This window comes from Lagenorhynchus albirostris, chromosome 14, assembly GCF_949774975.1.
Source record: "Lagenorhynchus albirostris chromosome 14, mLagAlb1.1, whole genome shotgun sequence".
Taxonomy (NCBI): Eukaryota; Metazoa; Chordata; class Mammalia; order Artiodactyla; family Delphinidae; genus Lagenorhynchus; species Lagenorhynchus albirostris.
Window position 1 is genome coordinate 66,489,929 of NC_083108.1, and position 18,941 is coordinate 66,508,869.

General features: G+C 50.8%; 1 protein-coding gene across 1 annotated transcript in view; it reads right to left on the reverse strand.

Moving 5' to 3' along the window:
- The window catches only part of ZNRF3 (zinc and ring finger 3), a 148,602-nt gene that overhangs the window by 7,205 nt on the left and 122,456 nt on the right, over positions 1-18,941 (reverse strand). Inside the window, exons 3-7 of the mRNA XM_060121306.1 lie at positions 5,181-5,255; positions 4,634-4,765; positions 3,191-3,301; positions 2,133-2,300; positions 215-317 (exon numbers count right to left, since the gene is read on the reverse strand). Of these exons, the coding sequence (XP_059977289.1) occupies positions 215-317; positions 2,133-2,300; positions 3,191-3,301; positions 4,634-4,765; positions 5,181-5,255 (589 nt within the window). The remainder of the gene's footprint in view (positions 1-214; positions 318-2,132; positions 2,301-3,190; positions 3,302-4,633; positions 4,766-5,180; positions 5,256-18,941) is intronic.

Consider the following 18,941-nt stretch of genomic DNA (forward strand, 5'->3'; position numbering starts at 1 on the left):
CCTGGCCCAAGGTCAGGAAGCCAGTTCATGTCAAAGCCAGAACCCAGACTCAGGGTGATTCTTCAGAGGCCTCCAAACCCCAAGCCCCCACGCCTCCAAGTCCAGGTGGCAATGCTGCGGTGGTTTGCTCGCTCCCCAGCACGTGTCCTGCTCCTGCTAGGTACTCGGTAAGGACAGTGACACTCCAGCAACAACAGAGGCAGCGGAGAATTACCTATGATGTTGTGTCGACAGTGGGGGCAGGTGTGGTGCTGCAGCAGCCACGGGTCCACGCACTTCCTGTGAAAGCGGTGAGTACAGGGGATGACCCGCAGCTCCTGGGAGGGAGAGAGGACACACAGCCTGAAGGAAGGGCACAGGCAGAGGGCGGTGCTGTCTTCAGCCCTGCCGTGTTTCTTCCCGTGGACCAAGGAGCCCAGTTCACTGTGGCAGTGCCCAGAGGCTCCCCCTCCCCATCTCTAGCTACAAGTGGGCTCCGTTCCCTGGAGTCAGGGCCCACACATGGGTTCTAGGGAGAAAGACACGGACCATCAGCCAGCTCCAACCACGGTGCTTGGTGTTGAGGGAGGAAGCCAGCTCCCTTCTTGTGAGGAGGGCACTCACACCCACGCCACATATAAGGGACCGCCAGAGCTGTATGCTAGTGCAAATGGTGAGCCTGGGGGTATGGAAGGGTGGCTGGATACACCCCAAAACCTTCTGCACTTCTGGGATGGTGGCTGGCTCCAGATACCCAAAATGGGGTGGGTAGAAAGGAAGATGCCCAGGACTCATGATTGACAGGTGGGGCAGCAAGGGGGCAAAGTTCTCCCGTCCTCCCCTTCACTGGACCCTCAGCACTCACCTGGGGGCACACAGTTAATAACAAAGCACCCAATGTGGAGAGGAGGTAATGGGGTTCTGAGGCAGGCAGAACCACCTCTAAAGTTCCTGAGCCCAAAGCACCCTCCAGACTTGCTAATTTTACTTTTGATTTTCCATTCTCTGACCAGCTCAATGCAGTAACATTCAAACACCTAAGGCTGTGCCTGACCGTGGCAAGAGTCCTACCTGGATTTTCTCGTGTAACCTTTGTGATCACCTGGAGTACAGGTCAGTCTCGGGCCCATATCACAAGCATAGGCACAGAGAATAAAGTCACTTGCCCAAGATCACAAAGCTAGAACCCTCCTGGGCCCAGATGAGAACTCAGGCAGTCTGCAGGTAGAGACCATGTGAGACTATTCATCTGGAGGCCTCTGCAAAAACTCTTTTTTCATCCAACAGTCTACACAGCAGCGGGACACTTTCATCAAAGGGGCATCAAATGCCTGCAACTAATTCTGAAGTGGTGTGCTCCCCACTCCCCAAAATGTGTGTGTATATGCACGCCTCTATCCAGAAGGAGATGAAGCAAGTGTGGCAAAATGTTAACAATGGGTGATTCTAGATGAATGATCCAGCATTCATTGTCTGATTCTTGCAACTTTTCTGAAAGTCTTAAAATTTCAGAAAAAAGCTAGAAGGAAAAAGGGGACATCACATCCCTTGTCTCTCTTTCTTTCTTTTTTTTTTTGCGGTACGTGGGCCTCTCACTGTTGTGGCCTCTCCCGTTGCGGAGCACAGGCTCCGGACGCACAGGCTCAGCAGCCATGGCTCATGGGCCCAGTCGCTCCGCGGCATGTGGGATCTTCCCGGACCGGGTCACGAACCTGCGTCCCCTGCATCGGCAGGCGGACTCTCAACCACTGTGCCACCAGGGAAGCCCCCCTTGTCTCTTTATAAGTAAAAACGTAAACGTTCCATACGGCTTTGTAAGAGAGGTTTGTATCAAGTCAAGCGCCAGAGTTTTCAGAAGAGCAATTCTGAAATTAAGTGTAAATGTTCTTACAACTAGACGTTTTCTGGCCCATTATATATTTCTGATCAACTTCCGAAATCACCTATGTTCAGCTCGGTCCCCTGGAGAGAGTGTCTGTGTATGTGGCCACCTGCTTCCGGGGGGCGGGGGGGAAGAGCAGTTTGAAGGTCTCAGGACGTCTCCTGGAGACCTAGGCAGCTCGGCCCTTCCCCTGTGGGAAAAGCCCTTCCCCTTCCATCTGCAGGCCTGTCTACCTCATCCCCACCAGGACTGGCCCCGCCTCTGCCGTTACCTCTCCATCGATGTACTTCTCCAGGCAGATGGCACAGTCGGACGTGGAGCTGCTGCTGAGCGTGTCCAGGGCCCCGCAGCTCCCCTCCCGGCGCCCCTTGCTCTTGGAGTTGAACTTCCTGGTTTCCATCTTCTCCAGGGCCTGCACGGCCAGTCTGTTCATGGAATTCTGCACAGCAGAACGTGGTCCATGTTAGGGTCTGGGACATGTTAACAGCACTAGTCACCCCTGGGGCCATGGTCGGCCAAACACTAGTCTCCATCAGGCCAGGACAGACTTCTGAGAAATCACTAAAGATTCAGAGGCCACGGCACAAGAGCACAGATCTTCTAGACTCCCAAGTGTCCACCACATCGGTCTAAGCAGCAGTACCAGCAGAGGTCTACTCTAATTATTTGGCCAACTCTGCTCTGTGCTAAGGGTTCCTTCCTTCACTGGAGAACGTTCTGAGGGCAAATGAGACCATGCATTGGGGTGCCCAGCACTTAGCAAACCAGACACGCTCGACAAACATCAGCTGCTGCTCCGTCGCTGATGGCCACCCATCCTCCAGAGAAGTCAGTGCCCAGTCCACCGTCTCTCGCTGTGGACATCACACTGCTACACCTCTGAGAGTCTAGATTCCCGAGTATCCTCCCATTGCCCTCTACCCCCAATCCTTCCTTCCTACAAGCACATCGCCTGGAGAGCTTGGTAGATGCAGAGTCGGATGAAGCAGGTCTGAGGTGGGGCCTGAGATTCTGAGTTTCTGCCAAGCTCCCAGGTGATGCTGATGCTGCTGGTCCCCAGATCATATTTGAGGAGCAGGGCTCTAGGGGTCCAGGTTGACATTTAAACATTTCTTTGGAAAAACCCCCGGCTGGAAACGGCCCCAGGGCTTGGCCTTTGTAGGACTGGCCCTTTCAGAACAGAGACGACACAGTGCTATAAGCTTTGCTCTGCTTTTTCTCCATCTTTGCTGGTTCTAGGCCGCTGGGGACAGGCTGCAGGGCTCAGGACCAGGTCTGCGCCGGCAAAGGGGCCGCAGGGATGAACGCTCACAGGCTGCTCTGCGTTACCTGACTGCGTCGCTGCTTCAGCTTGATTTTGACAAGGAGGATGAGGCAGACCAAGGAGACCACGACAAAGAAGGCCAGGAAGATCCCCATATCAAAGTATTCCGTGGGTTGCTGGAACAGAACACGGACACAGTGAGTCACAGGGGATTGGCACACGGGCTGGGCCAGCCCTGGTCGGGAGAAGGATGGGGCCACCGGGCTGCATTTCCCCTCCTTTGCAGGGCACATGTGGGGTTCTGCTAAGACACACACAGTGTGCTATCCAGGCCCAGGTAGTGCCCCACAGCGTGGCCCGGGGAGGCCGCAGCGGTCTCAGCCAGGCCTCCTAACAGCCAGGAGAACTCTGTTCACAGAGCCTCGCTCCCTGCAGAATAGCGCAAAGTTCGCCGTAACCGGTAGGAGAGGCCCTTCCAAATAAACACAAATATCACATTTATGGGACAAAAGAGTGAGTGTCATGTTTTGAGGGAACCGTGATTACTAACCATGTAATTAATGGTTTACAACAACTCAGAAAATTGTATGCTGCTTCCACAAATATCAGCTTCCACTACAATGAGTCATATTTACCAAAGCGCCCTTTTTTCCTTTAAAAAGCAGCCAGCAAGTCAGTTCTTTTGCAAACTCCCTCTAGTTTTAGTTCTTACCTTTTCCTCATGGCACACTGCCTCCTAAAACCTTAAAGTTACCTCATCTGGGACGTGTTTAGCCAACAGGAATGGAGTTTTGCTAATTGAATGCTATGGGTATCCGGATATTTTGTGCAAAAGACCCATCCTCTATGTGAATATTCCAATATTCGTGAGGAGGAAATAAACCATCTGTGGGGCACCTGTCCTAGGTTCCTAGAATCTTCAGTCTGAGGTTGGGCAAAAGATGCCAGCAGTGTCCCTTTAATACACCTAAGAGAAGCCTAAAAAATGAAGCTATTCATTAACCACCTGGAAGTCGTGAGCCCCAATCCCTGTTGAAAGCTTACTTTTCCAGAATCAAATACAAGTTAGGGGGTTTCAGTAATGCATTTGCCCCATAGGAAGAAGGAAGCACAGGCTTTATCCTCTAGTCTAGGCCAGACGGAAGGAGGGAGATACAGGAAGCTGAGTGCAGGGTGTCCTTCCCTTCAATGCTCCTCAGTTAGCCTTTCACAGGGAGATGGGACAGAAGAGAAAAAAGGATAGGAGTTTACCCAGAGGGGATGCCAGGTGGAAGAGACATTTGGTCACAAATCACCTATCTCTGGAAGGACTTTTCAAATCCCCTCTAGAGGAGCCGGGTGAAATTTCTCCCTGGCCTCCAGCCTTTAGTCTGATCTAAACCTGCAGGAACCTGGGGCGCATCAGCATTGTAGACGGAAAGAAGGTAGGAGCAAAAGGCCAAAGCCCAAAGGGGATTAAGGCACAGGCGGCAGCAGGGAAGGTGGCGGCGTGGCCAGCGGAGGCTCACTCGAGGAGGGCGGTGCTGGATCCTTGCTCGAGCCACTTTCTGCTTGTTGACAATGTTCATCAGCTTGATGGCGTCTGCGCCCTTCACGTACACCACTGGCCTCTTGAGTGGGTCTTCTGACCCCTGGTTTAGCTAAGGAAGGAGAGGAGGTCCTGGTTAGAAGACGTAATTACTTCAAGAAGCAGGAGAGAGAAAAAAAGGCTGGAGGAAAAGAACACGAGATACCCTTTTGGAAATCCTCAAACTCCTCTAGCATCGTAGGCTTGGAGCTCCCAGAAGGACGAGGCTGAGGATGATGCCCCTTTTAGGATGGAGCGGGACCCCAGAAGGGCCTTTGAAAATGCCTCACCAACCCTCAGCTTCTTGGCTCTTACCCCTCTTGATACACTTGCCTTGGAGTATGATGTGCAAACACGGATAACTAACAAGGGCAGACAAGTGCAAGGGCCCTGAGGATGAGGGTGACACAACCGTGAGAAGCCAGGCTAAGTAAAGGAGGTGCTTCTCTCAGGGACACTGCAGCATTGGCCTGGCCCGAGGAGCTTACCTGGTCGATAGCTTCTGGGTTTTCAGACACATCGAAGATGACTGCGGTGGCTCCCCGCTGCACGGCTCGCTTGGCCTGGCAGAGTGAAAAAGAGCAGGTTGGCACCCTGGTCCTTACCTTTCTGAAGCTGGCCTTGGAAATCAGACCTGTATTCGAATGCAGAATCTGACAGTCACCAACTAATGTGACTGGGTGAGTTACTAACTTTCCTAAGCCTCAACTTGCCCATCTGTTTAAAAAAAGGGGGGGTGGGGAGTGGGCAACAGCACCTTGTACAGTTATCCTGGGAACCAAATGAGTTAGAAATGGTGAAAATAAACAGCTGGGTACTCGATTAACCTTTGTCTCCCTATCCAGCCTAAACCTTAAAATCAAACTACAAACCAATAACCTGCCCAGTCAGCATAAAGGTATTGGTTTCAGTATTTTCTGCTATGAACACAGGGCCACTGGCAGCTAAAGCAAATGCCTTTGGTCCTTCTCTTGCGGTCCTGCTTCCTCCCCACATCATCCAGCACCGCAGTTAGAGGAACGTACTGAATATTTCCGAAGGAATCTCAAAACGGTCAGTTTTAATAAGTGACATAAACTAAAGACCTTTGGACATGCTGTCGGGGGAAAAGCTACGAGAAATAATTGTAAATGGGGATTTGGAGCAGTTGGCTGCCAAACCTGGCTGCACATCAAAAACCACTTGGGAAGTCTGTAAAGCAGATTTCCTGGCTCAAACCACAGAGACTGATTCAGCAGGGCTGGAGTAAGGCCCAGGAAACTGAGTTCTGAAGCTTTTCCGAGGGATTCTGATGATTCAACCACTTGGGGAACTACTGATCAAAGATGAGATTAGAACGTTTTAGGGACAAATGAGAAGGGGTGGGATTCTCTTTTGGAGGAAAGGATTCCTTTCCACCCCAGTGAACCTTCTAATTTCATGTCCAGCTAAGGGAACAACGGGTAGAAGCTGAGGAAGAACAAGACGTAAGACATAATCCTTGCTTATAGGAACCTGAATCTCGTTAGGGAAGCGAGACACCTCTAACGGGTGGGGGGAGAGCTCAAAACAAAAACCAAAGCCCCTATAAGATGGGCAAATGATGGCTAGTACTCAGAGGTCAAGAAAGTCTCTGTGAGCCAGAGTGCTTGAGAAAGAATAAAATCTGAATTCCTTCCCCACAGGAAAGCAACACTGAGCCTTAGACCAGAATGTGGCTAGAGCAATAGCTCCATCAGCCACCAGAGGGCGGCCTTACCTCACACCTTCTACAACAAGACAGCTCCCTGTACTTGGTACTAAATAAGCAGGACGGTGGATTGTCAGGGATGCAGCAAAGTCCTCCGCAACTGAACAAGCTCAGACACCTGAGTGCTGTGCTTCAGAAGCTGTCCTTGTTCTGCTGGGGACCCTTTCCTGTTGAACTGAGATTCGATGTATTTAGTCTGCTCTGCCGCTTGCCTGTCCCACCCCGTTTCCCCACCAGCACGCTGCATCAGGAGGGGCCCCTGGGCGCTGTCTCCAGCTCTGCCAGACAAGCTGCCAGTGGTGGGCGAGTCAGAGTCTCTTTCAGCCCCAGCCTCAGTTTCCCCATCTGTAAAAGGAGGAGGGAGCCTGTGTCATGAGGACTAGGGTCCCTTCCAGTTCGCAGTCTTGGCCACTCAAGGAGGCAAGGGACTGTCCAGAGTGACGCAGAAAGAGCTGCAACAGCTGTCACTTGCCTCCAGCAAGAGAGGACATGATGGCCCAGTGAGAAGGTTCGGGGCCAGGTGGTGTCACTTTCCTCCATAAAGCTCTTTAGGGGCACAGACCCCTTTGCCTGAGGTCAACAAGCCCTCGGGGGCTCCAGAGTTAACTAACAGCAAGTGGGTGCCAGTCTCAGGGGGTAGCCCAGCCGTGTTCACAAATTCAGGGACGCAGAGGGCCCTGAGGGACAGCACCACAAACGAGGAAATAGACAGGACTTCTCGTTCCTTTATTTGGCTTTTGTTCCCTGCTTGAGCACATCAAACAGCACCTGAGGGGACTGTGCGTGCAGTTCCCTCTTGCTTGGGAGCTTCAGTGGGGTGCATCTGGAGAGCCTGGAGGCCAAGAGGCTGCAGGCCCCAGGGCAGTGCAAGCCTCGGCTGCCGCCTGCTCCCGCCTCCAGCCCCCCTGGCTTCACGAGGAGGCAGAAGTCACGGGGATCTGGAGGCCAGGTATGACCCCCATGGGCCAGGCATGTTTTAAAAGACATTTTAAACAAAATCTAGGAGGGAGGACTCATCTCCAGGTTTCTCGAGTGAAAAGAGCAGGTCAAGAATAAGGTGCTTAATCCTGTTTATAGCTCAACTTTAGACACAACCAGGTTAATGCACAGGGTCCAAAGTACTAATATTTTGAGAAAATGATAATTCTCACAGTCGGCTTACTTTAAAAGTTATGTTTAATGTAAGCTGCTGTTAAATTAAGGTTGTATTTCCTGCACTCAGGACTGGACAGGAGGCAAGTCAGGATTACGTCAGGAACTTGCCTGTCAGGCGCAAGGCTTGGGATTGAAAATAGGCCATGAATAATCCACACTTAAGAAAATGACACGTTGATCATACTATTCCCAAAACAAACGAAAACACAGACCACTACTTGGTCATACTTTCCCCCTTGCCCCACATTTTCAGTTTAAAAATTGATGAGGCATCCTTAAACATGTCTTCATGTGTTAGATCTTTCACTGTTTTCTCTAGTCAAGCTTGGGCTGGAATATTATTTCAAAACACTAACTTTATAAAGGCACACACCCAATGTCCAAATCTCTCAGAATAAGGCTGTTTCAACAAAAGGCTGAGAAAGATGCAGCCTGGTGCCTGTTGCTAGATGAAGGTCACTGGTCACTGGGCTTCAGTTGGAGAGGGCAGTTACCCTTGACCTGTGCACAGACTGGATTGGGAAGAAGAGCATGAGAAGGGTGTGAGCAGCAGAAAGCAGGTGGGATGTCCTGGCAAGGCCTCCCAGAAGCAGCTAAAGGCCTTGCCTACTGACCTCTGCTCGCCCTTCCCCTCACCCCACTCACACAGGTGTTCCCCACCCTTCATCACTGCTGCTGCTTCCATCAGGCCAGGACAGGTTGGCACCAGCCAGCAGGTGACCACAAGCCCCGCAGCAGAATGAGGAATAAAAGGTTGTCATGGTCTCTCATTTACCTTTCCAGGGCTGTGAGACCCGAGGCTAGACAGTTGCCGCAGCCACTGAGACACGTAGCAAAAGCACAAACATCTGCAGACTTACATATTGCAAAGTACAAAAGGTCAAGCTCTAGAAGACAGGATCTTACGTGGCTGACACTTATCACAATGCGAGACTCCTATGGTTATGCGATAAACGGTCATTCTAACTGAAAGCAAACCTGCCCAGACCGTACTCTTGGGTTACTGCTCCCTGAACGTGGATGTGGTTTTCTCCTAAGAAAGTGCTTCTATCAATATGTTTGAGTCTTGGGACTTCCCTGGCGGTCGAGTGGTTAAGACTCCACACTCTCAATGCAGGGGGCTCGTGAATTTCTGGATGCGTGTGGGGCATTCTGATAAGAATAGTCCCATTACCACCTTGTGGGTGAGAAAACCTACAGCCTAGAGTCTGCTTGGGTTTCAATTAAATTCAGGAATTCCAGTCAGGAACGGACCTGGCACTCTCCCTGGTGTGTGCAGTAACACCCAGACTTGGTTCGGGGCTTGGTCTCACCCCATAGCTACTCCACAGAGCCCCTGGGAACAGACTCCATTTCCCCGTTTATCCGTTTCTTCGTCAAGCACTGGACGTGGCGTCCCCAGTGCCTAATCTTTATTGTAGGAAAACTTTCGATAGCACACAACCTTAATCGGAAATAACCCAAAAGATGGCCCCAAATCTCCTTTGTCCCAAACGCCTGACCAGAGGATAACCCAGGAAGCTGGACTGTTAGCACTGATATGAAGGCTTGTGTCTTCAACCTCTCACAGGAAGTTCTGACATATGGGGGCTTCAAGCAGACTTTTTTTTTTTTTTTGCCTCTATTGAATATAATTTCCCATTCTGGCCTTTTTGTACTTATCATAAGCTTCCAACAAGTCATTTAAATTTTTTTGTTAATATGTTTAAGGCTGTGATATATCCCTTCAGATACGCTACTCATATCTTTTTGATATTTGGGCTATTCCAGTTTTTTCTTTATTCTTGTAATTAATGCCATGTTGAATGAATCTTGGCTTACATTTCCAATTTTCTTAGGATGGAGGCCCAGGGCCAAAGAATATGAAGATTATTAAGAATCTTAATACAATCCACATAGGATTTTAAGGCCTCTCCTTATAAACCCACTCAACTCTTAATTTATCTGCAGTAATGACAAGATAAGATGACACAGACAGTAAAAGACAAATCTGTCAACAGATTTAACTTCTGGATAAAGTGGCCCATTGCTGAGCTGGCTAGGAGGAGGCAGGCAGTCTCAGAGTAAAGCTCTGCGTGATGCTTCAGGTGCACAAAGATCTCCAGAGTGAACTATAATGAGTTGATCTTACCTAGCCTACTGATTCTTCAAGGTCAAGTTCATGTGCAAAGCCTGTCACATAAGACCGGTAAGTGCTTCTCTTTAGTGAAAAGCAGCTCTTATCCCTCTCTGAGTTCTAATACCAGTCAAGATTCTCCTCTGCCACTTATCACTTTCTGGGATGCATTTTTCCCCACAAGTGTGACCATCTTTAGTATTTTTGCTATTAATAAAAGTAATATGAGCTTGACATGAAAATTTTAAAACAATTGAGAAATTGAAAGCAAAAGATAATCTACCTATTACCTCCCTATATCCCAGCTTTATAATAGTGTGGTTTATATCTTTCCATTTTTTTCAAACTCATATATTAGCAGCAATAAAATGCTTATGTTTATATACACTCACATACCAAAATATACTTAAAAATAAATTGGATGTATATAATGTTCTCAACTCTGCTGTTTTCCCCCTTAACTCAACAATATTATATGCAGTGATGCAGAAAAATGTCCATTCTTCTTACCGGCTACATATATTCTTCCATTATATGGAGCTTAAGACTGTCCCTCTGACAGGCATTCAGGGGATTTCTTCATTTTCTCTATTATGAACAGTGCTGTATTTATCTTCTTGTACTAGCATGCTGGTGGAATCTATATCCTTTAAATTGCTACAAGTGGCGCTGCGGAGTCGAATGGCACTAACATCTCACATGTAAATGTCTTGACTGGGTACCAGGCTAAGCTGCCCCGGGGTCTATGGAGCCAGGAGGTACATCTCTGACCAGTGTCTGTGCCCCGTAAAGCCTAACAGAGCAGACTGCCCTGGGCGCGGCCCGTACTCCACAAATTAACATAGTAGGCGGCAGTAGAGTTTAATTCTATTTGAGGTGCCATTTATTACTTTATTTGTTCAACGGTAGTAATTAACTAATTACTACGTGCGCCAGGCCTGAAGGATACACACAGTGAGCAGAATGGTGGCCGCGCGTCCTCACGGAGTGTCCGTTCTGTCAGCAGTACTGGCATGGGGCTCTCTGAAGAGGCTGGGGGGTCATCAGGAAAGGTCCGAGCGTTTGGTTCTGAGGGCCAATGAGTAAGAAACTACCAACCAGGAGTCACTTATCCCACATCCCTGTAGTAGGTGTCAGGGGAGGAGAGACTGTCCCGGTCAGTGTCCTTTGAGAAATGCTGCCTGTGATAAGGCTCTTAGCTACCCGGCATCCCCAGGTTTTTTGACACGGGACCCTTTTTGCAGCAACTCCTGTCCATACCCTACCCTCCCTTCTATGGGAGAAATTTTGGGACCCAAGGCTCCGTGCACAGGCCACGCTCACGTGACAGGAATCTCACCCCCTAACCACTCCCTGGCTTTAACTCACGTAAGAGGGTGAGGGATGGGCCACAGATCGACGTTTTGATCTGGAAAATGATACTAAGGAATACACACACTGCAGTTTAAATGAGATGGTTCCTGGTATATTCAATTACAGTTGACCCTTGAACGACGTGGGGGTTAGGGTGCTAACCCTCTGCGCAGTTGAAGGAAAATCCACGTGTAACTCAGTCACCCTCCGCAATCTCGGTTCCTCTGTCTCCAAGGTCCTCCATACCCACAGTTCTGCATCCACAGATTCAACCAACTGGGATGTGTAGCACTGTAATATTTACTACCGAAGAAAACCCATGTATAAGTGGGCTGCATGGTTCAAACCTGTGTTGTTCAAGGGTCAACTGTATACAGTTCAATTTGACAACTACCTAAGAGGGCCAACTGTGTGCCAGGAGCCCCAAGAAAGATACAAGCCAGGACCTCCTAGAAGTGTCTGTCTCCACACACTTGCTGGTGTCCTGGGGGAAGAGATCTTGCTTAGCAAGGAGCAGGGTGAGGGCACTGAGGTCTCTTCCTTTCTTACCCAAGAGAGTGTTCTCTTGCAGCTCTCCTCTGGCATACTGATACAGCAGTATGACCCAAGGTGGCAGAAACCATGATCATGGAGAATCCAAAATGGCACCAGAGTCTCAGGGCTTAGTTCCCACAACCTGGCATCAGCTTTCTGCTTCAGCAAGGTCCCCAAGCTCCTGCCGCTGCTCCCGGGGCAGAGCTCACTGTTCTTGCTCAGGCTGATACAGGTGCATGGGCCTACCCTCCATGCAGTCCTCACATTCCTACAACCAGGGCTCCCTCCTTAGGGAGGTGCCCCGCTAGTGCCCCCAGGGGGCCAAGCTAAACTACAACCCTTTGCCCTCACCCCTACACTCAACTGCTTACTAAGTTTTGCTGATTCCATCTTCCAAATCCATCCACTGTTTTTCCATCTCCACTGCTGCCACCCTGTACAGGACACCAGACTTCCCACGTAAGTCACAACAACACTCCCCCCCTGGGGGTTCCTTAGTCCACCCCACCTGCCCCTGGTAGGGTCTCCACGCAGCATAAGAGGGACTTTTCTAGTTAATAAACCACCGATCTGACCTGCCCCACTCTCCCCAAACGACTCTGTGTCTGCTCTTAGAATAAGATGTGACTTCCCTGGCTTTTAGCAAACTCAACACTCCAGCCCCAGAGCTTGACTAGGAGGAGCCTCTATAGGTGAGCCTGCCCACCTGCTGGGGAAACACACCACATCGCCCCACAGCCCGCCTTGCCTCCTCTAACTCTCCCTGCCTTGGGTGTCACTCCCTCTGCACTGCCTGGCCTGCAGCCTGCCTCTGAGCCCCACGGGTGCAGCTCTTGTGACATCACACTGTAACTGTTTACTTAAAGTGCCTCCCTCACTAGAGGGCAGCCAAGGCCTCAGACTTCTTTCCTGCTCAATGCCCAGAATCCCACAGAGAGCCTGGCACAGGGTCAATGGCCAAGAAATGTCTGTTGCTTAACCTAAAAAGGATGAGATTTTGCCCTTGGGGTTAGCATCAAACACCCTGGGCCCTGCTACTCCAAACACAGGCTGTAGCTCGCTCCAGGCCGCCTGATCTCCTGTTTCCTTTGACTCTTGAATTGTGGAAGGTCCAGTTCTCTACCATATCTTCTTAGAACTCAAGATTCTCCGCAGTGCAGATGTTCGGGATTTGGTTTCTTATTAACCGCATGCACGTCTTCTGCCATAGTGCTTGCTGATGGGTCTTTGATTGGTGACTGGTTCTAATGTAGGAATTATTCTCCCTGGGCAACCTCGACCCCAGTCACTGAAAGTGGCTCTGCCTCGTGGTGGATCCTTATGGGGCCCCAGGCCTCTTGTGAACACATCTCCGATGTCAGAGCTCTCAGAAAACGAGCCTGTGCACTTGCAGAGTCTGGCCTTTCTACTCAAGGGAGGAATGCAAGCCTCCCTGAGAACTCTCACCAAAGGAAAGCAGACCAAACGATCAGCTTCGGGCATATCCACAGGGACAAACGGCAGGAGATGTGGATTTTCAGTTTTCTCCCGATATCACTTAGGGGAACTTTGCTTTTCTTCAGCCTAAAAGACTGATGGAAAAAGATGGCCTGCACCACACAGGGAAGAGAGTGTGTGGACAGTGGCCTGCCCTCCCCACCTGCTGTGAAGATCCTGGGAACTGGCCGCAGATTCCAAACTCTAAACTCAGTGGTGGCCTCAGGTGGACCAATGAGAGACTAAAAGCACAGGCTTGCGAGGCTGGTCCACCTGAGGCCTGAGCTTCAAGCAAATCACTGCCAGGAACCCAGGGCCGGTAACAAGCCCTGCTTAGGCTGCCACTGCCACAGGGCCTGCTTCTGTGGCCAGGGAGGGGCAAGGGCCTGTCAACACGACAGAGACCCACCAGCCAGACCCAGAGACACCTCGCCTGACGGCCACCAGTCTCTCTTGGCTGCTCCCGCCCCAGTGCAAACAAGCCAGCGCTCACCACGTCCCTTTATGCCCCTCCCTCTGGAGGCCACTAAGTGGATTTTAAAGCTGCCCTCCTCACTTTTTCCTTTCCTCCTCCCCCGTGTTCTTCACTGAGTAGTGACCACCCAGGCACCGGGCTCTTGAGCATTCTGGTCAGCTGCTGTGCCCTGAAGCATGAGTCACTGCACGACAGGGGACACACTTGCCAGGCAAGGGGGCTTGCAAGGCCCGTCTCACCAAGAGCCCCGTTTTCCTGCAGAAACCTTTCATTCCATAGGAAATGAGGTCACACACCAGCGCACATGGGTAACTGGTGAGAAAATCCTGGTGCCAAGAAGGGGGCGGGGCATCAGAAGAAGTGGCCAGAAAAAAACGACCCTAACACCTTAACGTGCACAAACCTCAGGGGAATCACCTGCAGCTCTGAGGGAATCTGTAGGGGGTAGGAAGGAGGGGGGGCACAGAGCTTAAAAAATAACCTGGTTTCTTTTACAGTATGTACAACAAACACGATCTTTGCAAACCAAACGTGCAGGGCATTTGGCTAGTTGACTGTCACGGCTTGGAGCCCCTAACCCACTGCCTAAGGCAGACCAACACAAAACAGCCCCCAACGGAGTGGAGGTCGGGATGCCAGGCAGCCAGGCGGGCTCACTTTCCGCGGCGGGAGGAGGCGAGTGGGGGGTGCGGGTGGGGGGTGCAGGTGGGTGGCGCAGCCCGGCCCGCTCCACCGGCTCCTGGCTCCGGGGCTTGGCTGCAGCCGGGCCTGACCTTCCAGGTTTCCCTGGCCGGAGATCAAAGCGCCAGAGCCACAAACACGGCTCAGAACTCCGAGGCCCCGCGGCCACCCCCGTCCCCGGTCCCTCCCCATCGGCTTCCCCACACCCCCAGCCCCTCCCCCCACCCGGTGGGGCCGCTTTCGGGGGGGGCGGGGGCGGGCTCCCATCCGGCCTCCTCTGACCGTAGCTCGCCGGCCGGGCCCCTCCCACCCGGAGAAGGTACTCCTCGCCATAATTGAAGTCATTAAACCTCCAAAGTCTCCTGTCGGCTGCTGGTTCTGAGCTCCGGAACGAAGGTGATGCATTTTAAGTCCTAGTGAAGATTATGCTCATCTATTTAGGAGACATGTAGCAGCGAGAACTCCGCGGTTAAGTTAGTGGTTAAGGCTGCCTAAGTTTAGCGTTATTTATTCTCAAAATATGTAGCAGCCCCACTTAATTTCTCCTAATTAAAGGAACCGGCAGAAGAGGCTGGAGGCCGCGGCCGTGTCACGGCGCCATTACCAGGTTGGTGCCCTTCACAGTCAGAAAATACTGGGTCTCAAACGGAAATGCGTTTCCCTAGATCTTAATCTTAAACATAGACATTTAGGCCAGTTCCAAGAAACACAATGATCCTCTTTGTTTTAACACCTGACAAGGAGCACCAAAACCCAGGAAGCTGTCCACACCCTCCGCTCCGACGCCACTGCCGGGTCAGGGGGTGTTATGGAAAAACGTCAGCAGCTGGCTTGTTTAGTGAGATGTCTATGGCTGCAAGAGAAACTTCTGGAAGAACCTGTTAGCTGCTAGCTATCCCGGGTTGAGTTTCCAGAAGTCCCACTTCGGGCCAAATCTTACAAAGTCAGCAACTAGAAACTTCAGAAAGGACCACCCCCTTCTTTGCATATGGCAGCGAACACTTGTTTATAAACAAGTGTTAATTAGGTGGCGGAATGGGGCTTAACAAGGAACAACAGTGCCTGCAAAGTCTGAAGACCCTACAGTCTCCCTTCCACCAGGAGAGTGGAGACGGGGCTCTTGTTGAGGCTGAGCTGGGTGGACTTGCTTCCCAACCTTGGCCCCCTGGGGAGGCAACTGGGCCCCACCGGCCCCTCGAGATGCCTATTTCATCTATGTGGAATGGAGCCCCACCGAAGTATTTTTCTCAAAGTTTCCCAGTTAGTTTTAAAATTCAGGTAGGGCTGAGTACCACTGAGCCCCAAACTGCACGAAGCCTCTGGGATGCCTGTCAGATGCACATTCCAGACCCTCTCCTGGTTCAGCTGGACTCGTGGAGGTCCAGAAGCTGCCTACCCAGCACCCCAGGCAAACCTTGTGATGAGGCAAAGGAACATGGTAGAGAATTCCTGAATCAGGTGGCAAACTGAAAAAACAAAACAAAACAAAAACCCAAGATATTTTGATTATATGACTTTCTTATTTTTATTAAGAGGAAAGGAATCTGGATGAAAGAATTTCTGCATGCCCGAAGCAGGCTTGCTCCTAACATTTCTGGGGCTTGGGACAAAGCTAAAAAACCATTAAATAAAATCAATGCTACCCTCTATCTTAACATATACACCTTCATAAAGACCTGAAAGTTCAGGTTCCAACCGATTTCTCTAACTCCTTGTTAGAATGTGTCAGTGTGGAGAAAGCTCACCCCTGGCCCACTGTGCATTTTGAGGGGGGCTTACACACATGCGAGTGGACACTCCAGCCTTGAGGCCAAGGTCTGTCCACCCTCCTTGGGAAGACGGGTGTGCTCCTAGGATAGTCTGCGCCCAGGAGGAGGGTCTTGGAGAAGAGGTCTGCAAGGTCCTGGAAGCCAGCACAGGGTCATCTTGGGGCAATGTGGGGATCTGGGAAATCATTTAGAAGGGGACTTCCTCTTGGACTCGTCACCAATTGGCCAGAAGCTTTAGAAGCAAGGGCTCCCTTGCCTGGTCTTGGGACGTTACTGCCCCAAAGTATCAGACTCCAAGGGGGAAAAGTAAGGAAAGTACTTATTATGTACGGGGCAAGGCAATGAGCGCTTTCAAATAGCACTAAATCTGCACAGCATCTGCAGGCGAGGTGGGGCTGATTCCCATTTCACAGCTGGAGGCTCAGAAGTTACATCACACAGCCACGGAGTAGTAGAGAGCTGACAATTTGACATCAGCCTCTCTCCATAATCCCAGGCTACAGAAACACTCATGTTATCCTAGGGGCTTCCAAAAATCAAGCATGATGGAGGTATGTGCACAAGTATAAACATGAATGCTGAAACTCAGGTAGTCCATTAACAGCTTATGTAAGTATTCTATTTCCCAACCCCACAAGGAAATTCCAGATATCTCTTATCCTAACCCATCTGGACTCCCTCCATCTTTTTTGGGGGGCGTGGGGGGGCATGCCACACAGCATGTGGGATCTTTGTTCTCCGACCAGGGATCGAACCCATGCCCCCTGCATTGGAAGCACAGAGTCTTAACCACTGGACCAACAGGGAAGTCCCACGGACTCCATCTTTAAAACTCCCTTTACAAATGTCATGCAGCTCATATAGTCAACATAAGGAGGGATGGCAGGGTTGAAAGTTCTACTTTTGTACAAGGTTAGCTGCTTTGAAAGCTCATGCCTGTTTCATCAGAGGCTCTTTCATTCAGAGGAGTTATATCCATTGCTCTTTAGCCAATGCAAGTTCACACATAGTACAACCTTCACCCTGTATACTTCTTAAGGATCTATGAAGCTTGTTTCCATATGGTCCTTGGCATACCCTATTGTATTGATTCCTTGTATCTGTGACTTGTATTAGAATTTAAGAATGATATAGTTTCATTATCTCAACTTCACACCAAAATCATTTATAACAGCAACAGAACCAAATCTCTCCCCACACCTACCTTGGGCAGTGTTACCAGCTGGGTCCCCCTCAGCCTAGCTATTCTTATCTGGCCCCCAGCCACGGTGGCCCTGAGGAAGAACACAGCCTGAAGGTGACTTGTGAATGGGCGGGCCAACCCAGGTTCTTTTTAGCACTGCCATGGGGGAAGGGCAGGGGATGGAGCTGTCACCTCACACTGTTTAATTCGGGCTCATCTCCCCAGCTCTGGCTGTGAGTAGACGTGACGACCTTTCTCAGCTCCCATTTGTTCACCTGCACAGTGGGGATAATGCTAACAGGCAAGATGAGAAGATGCCTGGCACACGGTAAGCACTTCAGCTGGATCTCCATCTCGACACAGCACATACACTATGAGTGTTTCCTTGGGGCGCCCAGCCCTCCCCTTGACCATCTGCATACAGGGTTCCTCTCCTCTCCAGGAAGGAGAGCTGAGGCACCCTGTCTGAACCCTCCTGCAGCTCCAGTTCCCACACAGAGTGACACGCACTTGGGACTCACAGTGACTGTACCTTCGGAAGGTTCTGGAAGTCGACCTTAGTGTACTGCACACCATATACACACAGGAACCTCACGGTTTAGGCACCAAAACCGGCAGAAGGTGGTCAGTGGCTGTCAGAGTGGCACATCGGAATGTTCTGGGGAGCTTTTTAACAATACAGAGGCAGGGACTTCCCTGGTGGTCCAGTGGCTAGGACTCCGTGCTCCCAATGCAGGGGGCTCAGGTTCGATCCCTGCTCAGGGAACTAAGATGCCACATGCTGCAACTAAGACCCGAGGCAGCCAAATAAATAAATAAATATTAAAAACAGGGGCAGACCCCTCCCTGGAGACTGGGGGGCACTGGGCTAGAAGTGGACCCGGCCTCTGTAGGCCTGAAAGCTCCCCAGGTTGATCCTTGGGCACAGCCAAGATAGGGACCCACCAGACAAAGACCTTAAGGAGGTCAGAGGACAGGGTGGTGGGAGTGTGCTTCTCAAGCCCAGCTCACCCATCCCTTGTTCCTCCCCTCCCGGAACTGCCAGATTCCTTTCTCAGTTAGACTATTTGGTTTCTAGAAACCCACTTAGGCTACTGTAACTCAGACTTAAGGAAAGCTCTCAGAAAAATGTGCTTCAAGGCAATAAGCAGGTGAGCTTCTTGGCATGTCTGGCTGTGGGAATGATACACCTCCCCCCCGCCCTGCCCCAAGCAGAAGCCTGGGGCTCTCACAGTCAAAGGTCTGGGGGTGGGCAGCCACTATCCCAGGCATCCTCCGGTCACCAGGCCCCCAGCAGGCAGGGTATCTGGAACCCAGCAGGCAGCAACTGCCACGGGGCACAGATGCTGGGGGGAGGCGCTGTGGCATAAGAGCAACTATCTACTCCTTACAGGGCAGGCTTTGGGGTTCACAGCTTAGGACCTCCCTGAGTCCAGGACCCTCCACCCCCTGACTGGACAGAGCAATAGAATGTAAGTTCCAAAAGTCTTCTGTGATAATAGCATGATGAAAATTCAGAAAGACAAGAATTTCAAGAAAGCCATTTTCAAGTTTAAGTCCCGTTTTTCTTCACAAAACACACGCTTTTTAAAAAAATTAATTTATTTAATTAATTTATTTATCTATCTTTGGCTGCGTTGGGTCTTTGTTGCTGCGCGCGGGCTTTCTCTAGTTGCAGCGAAGCGGGGCTACTCTTCATTGCGGTGCGCGGGCTTCTCATTGCCGTGGCTTCTCTTGTTGCGGAGCACGGGCTCTAGGCACGTGGGCTTCAGTAGTTG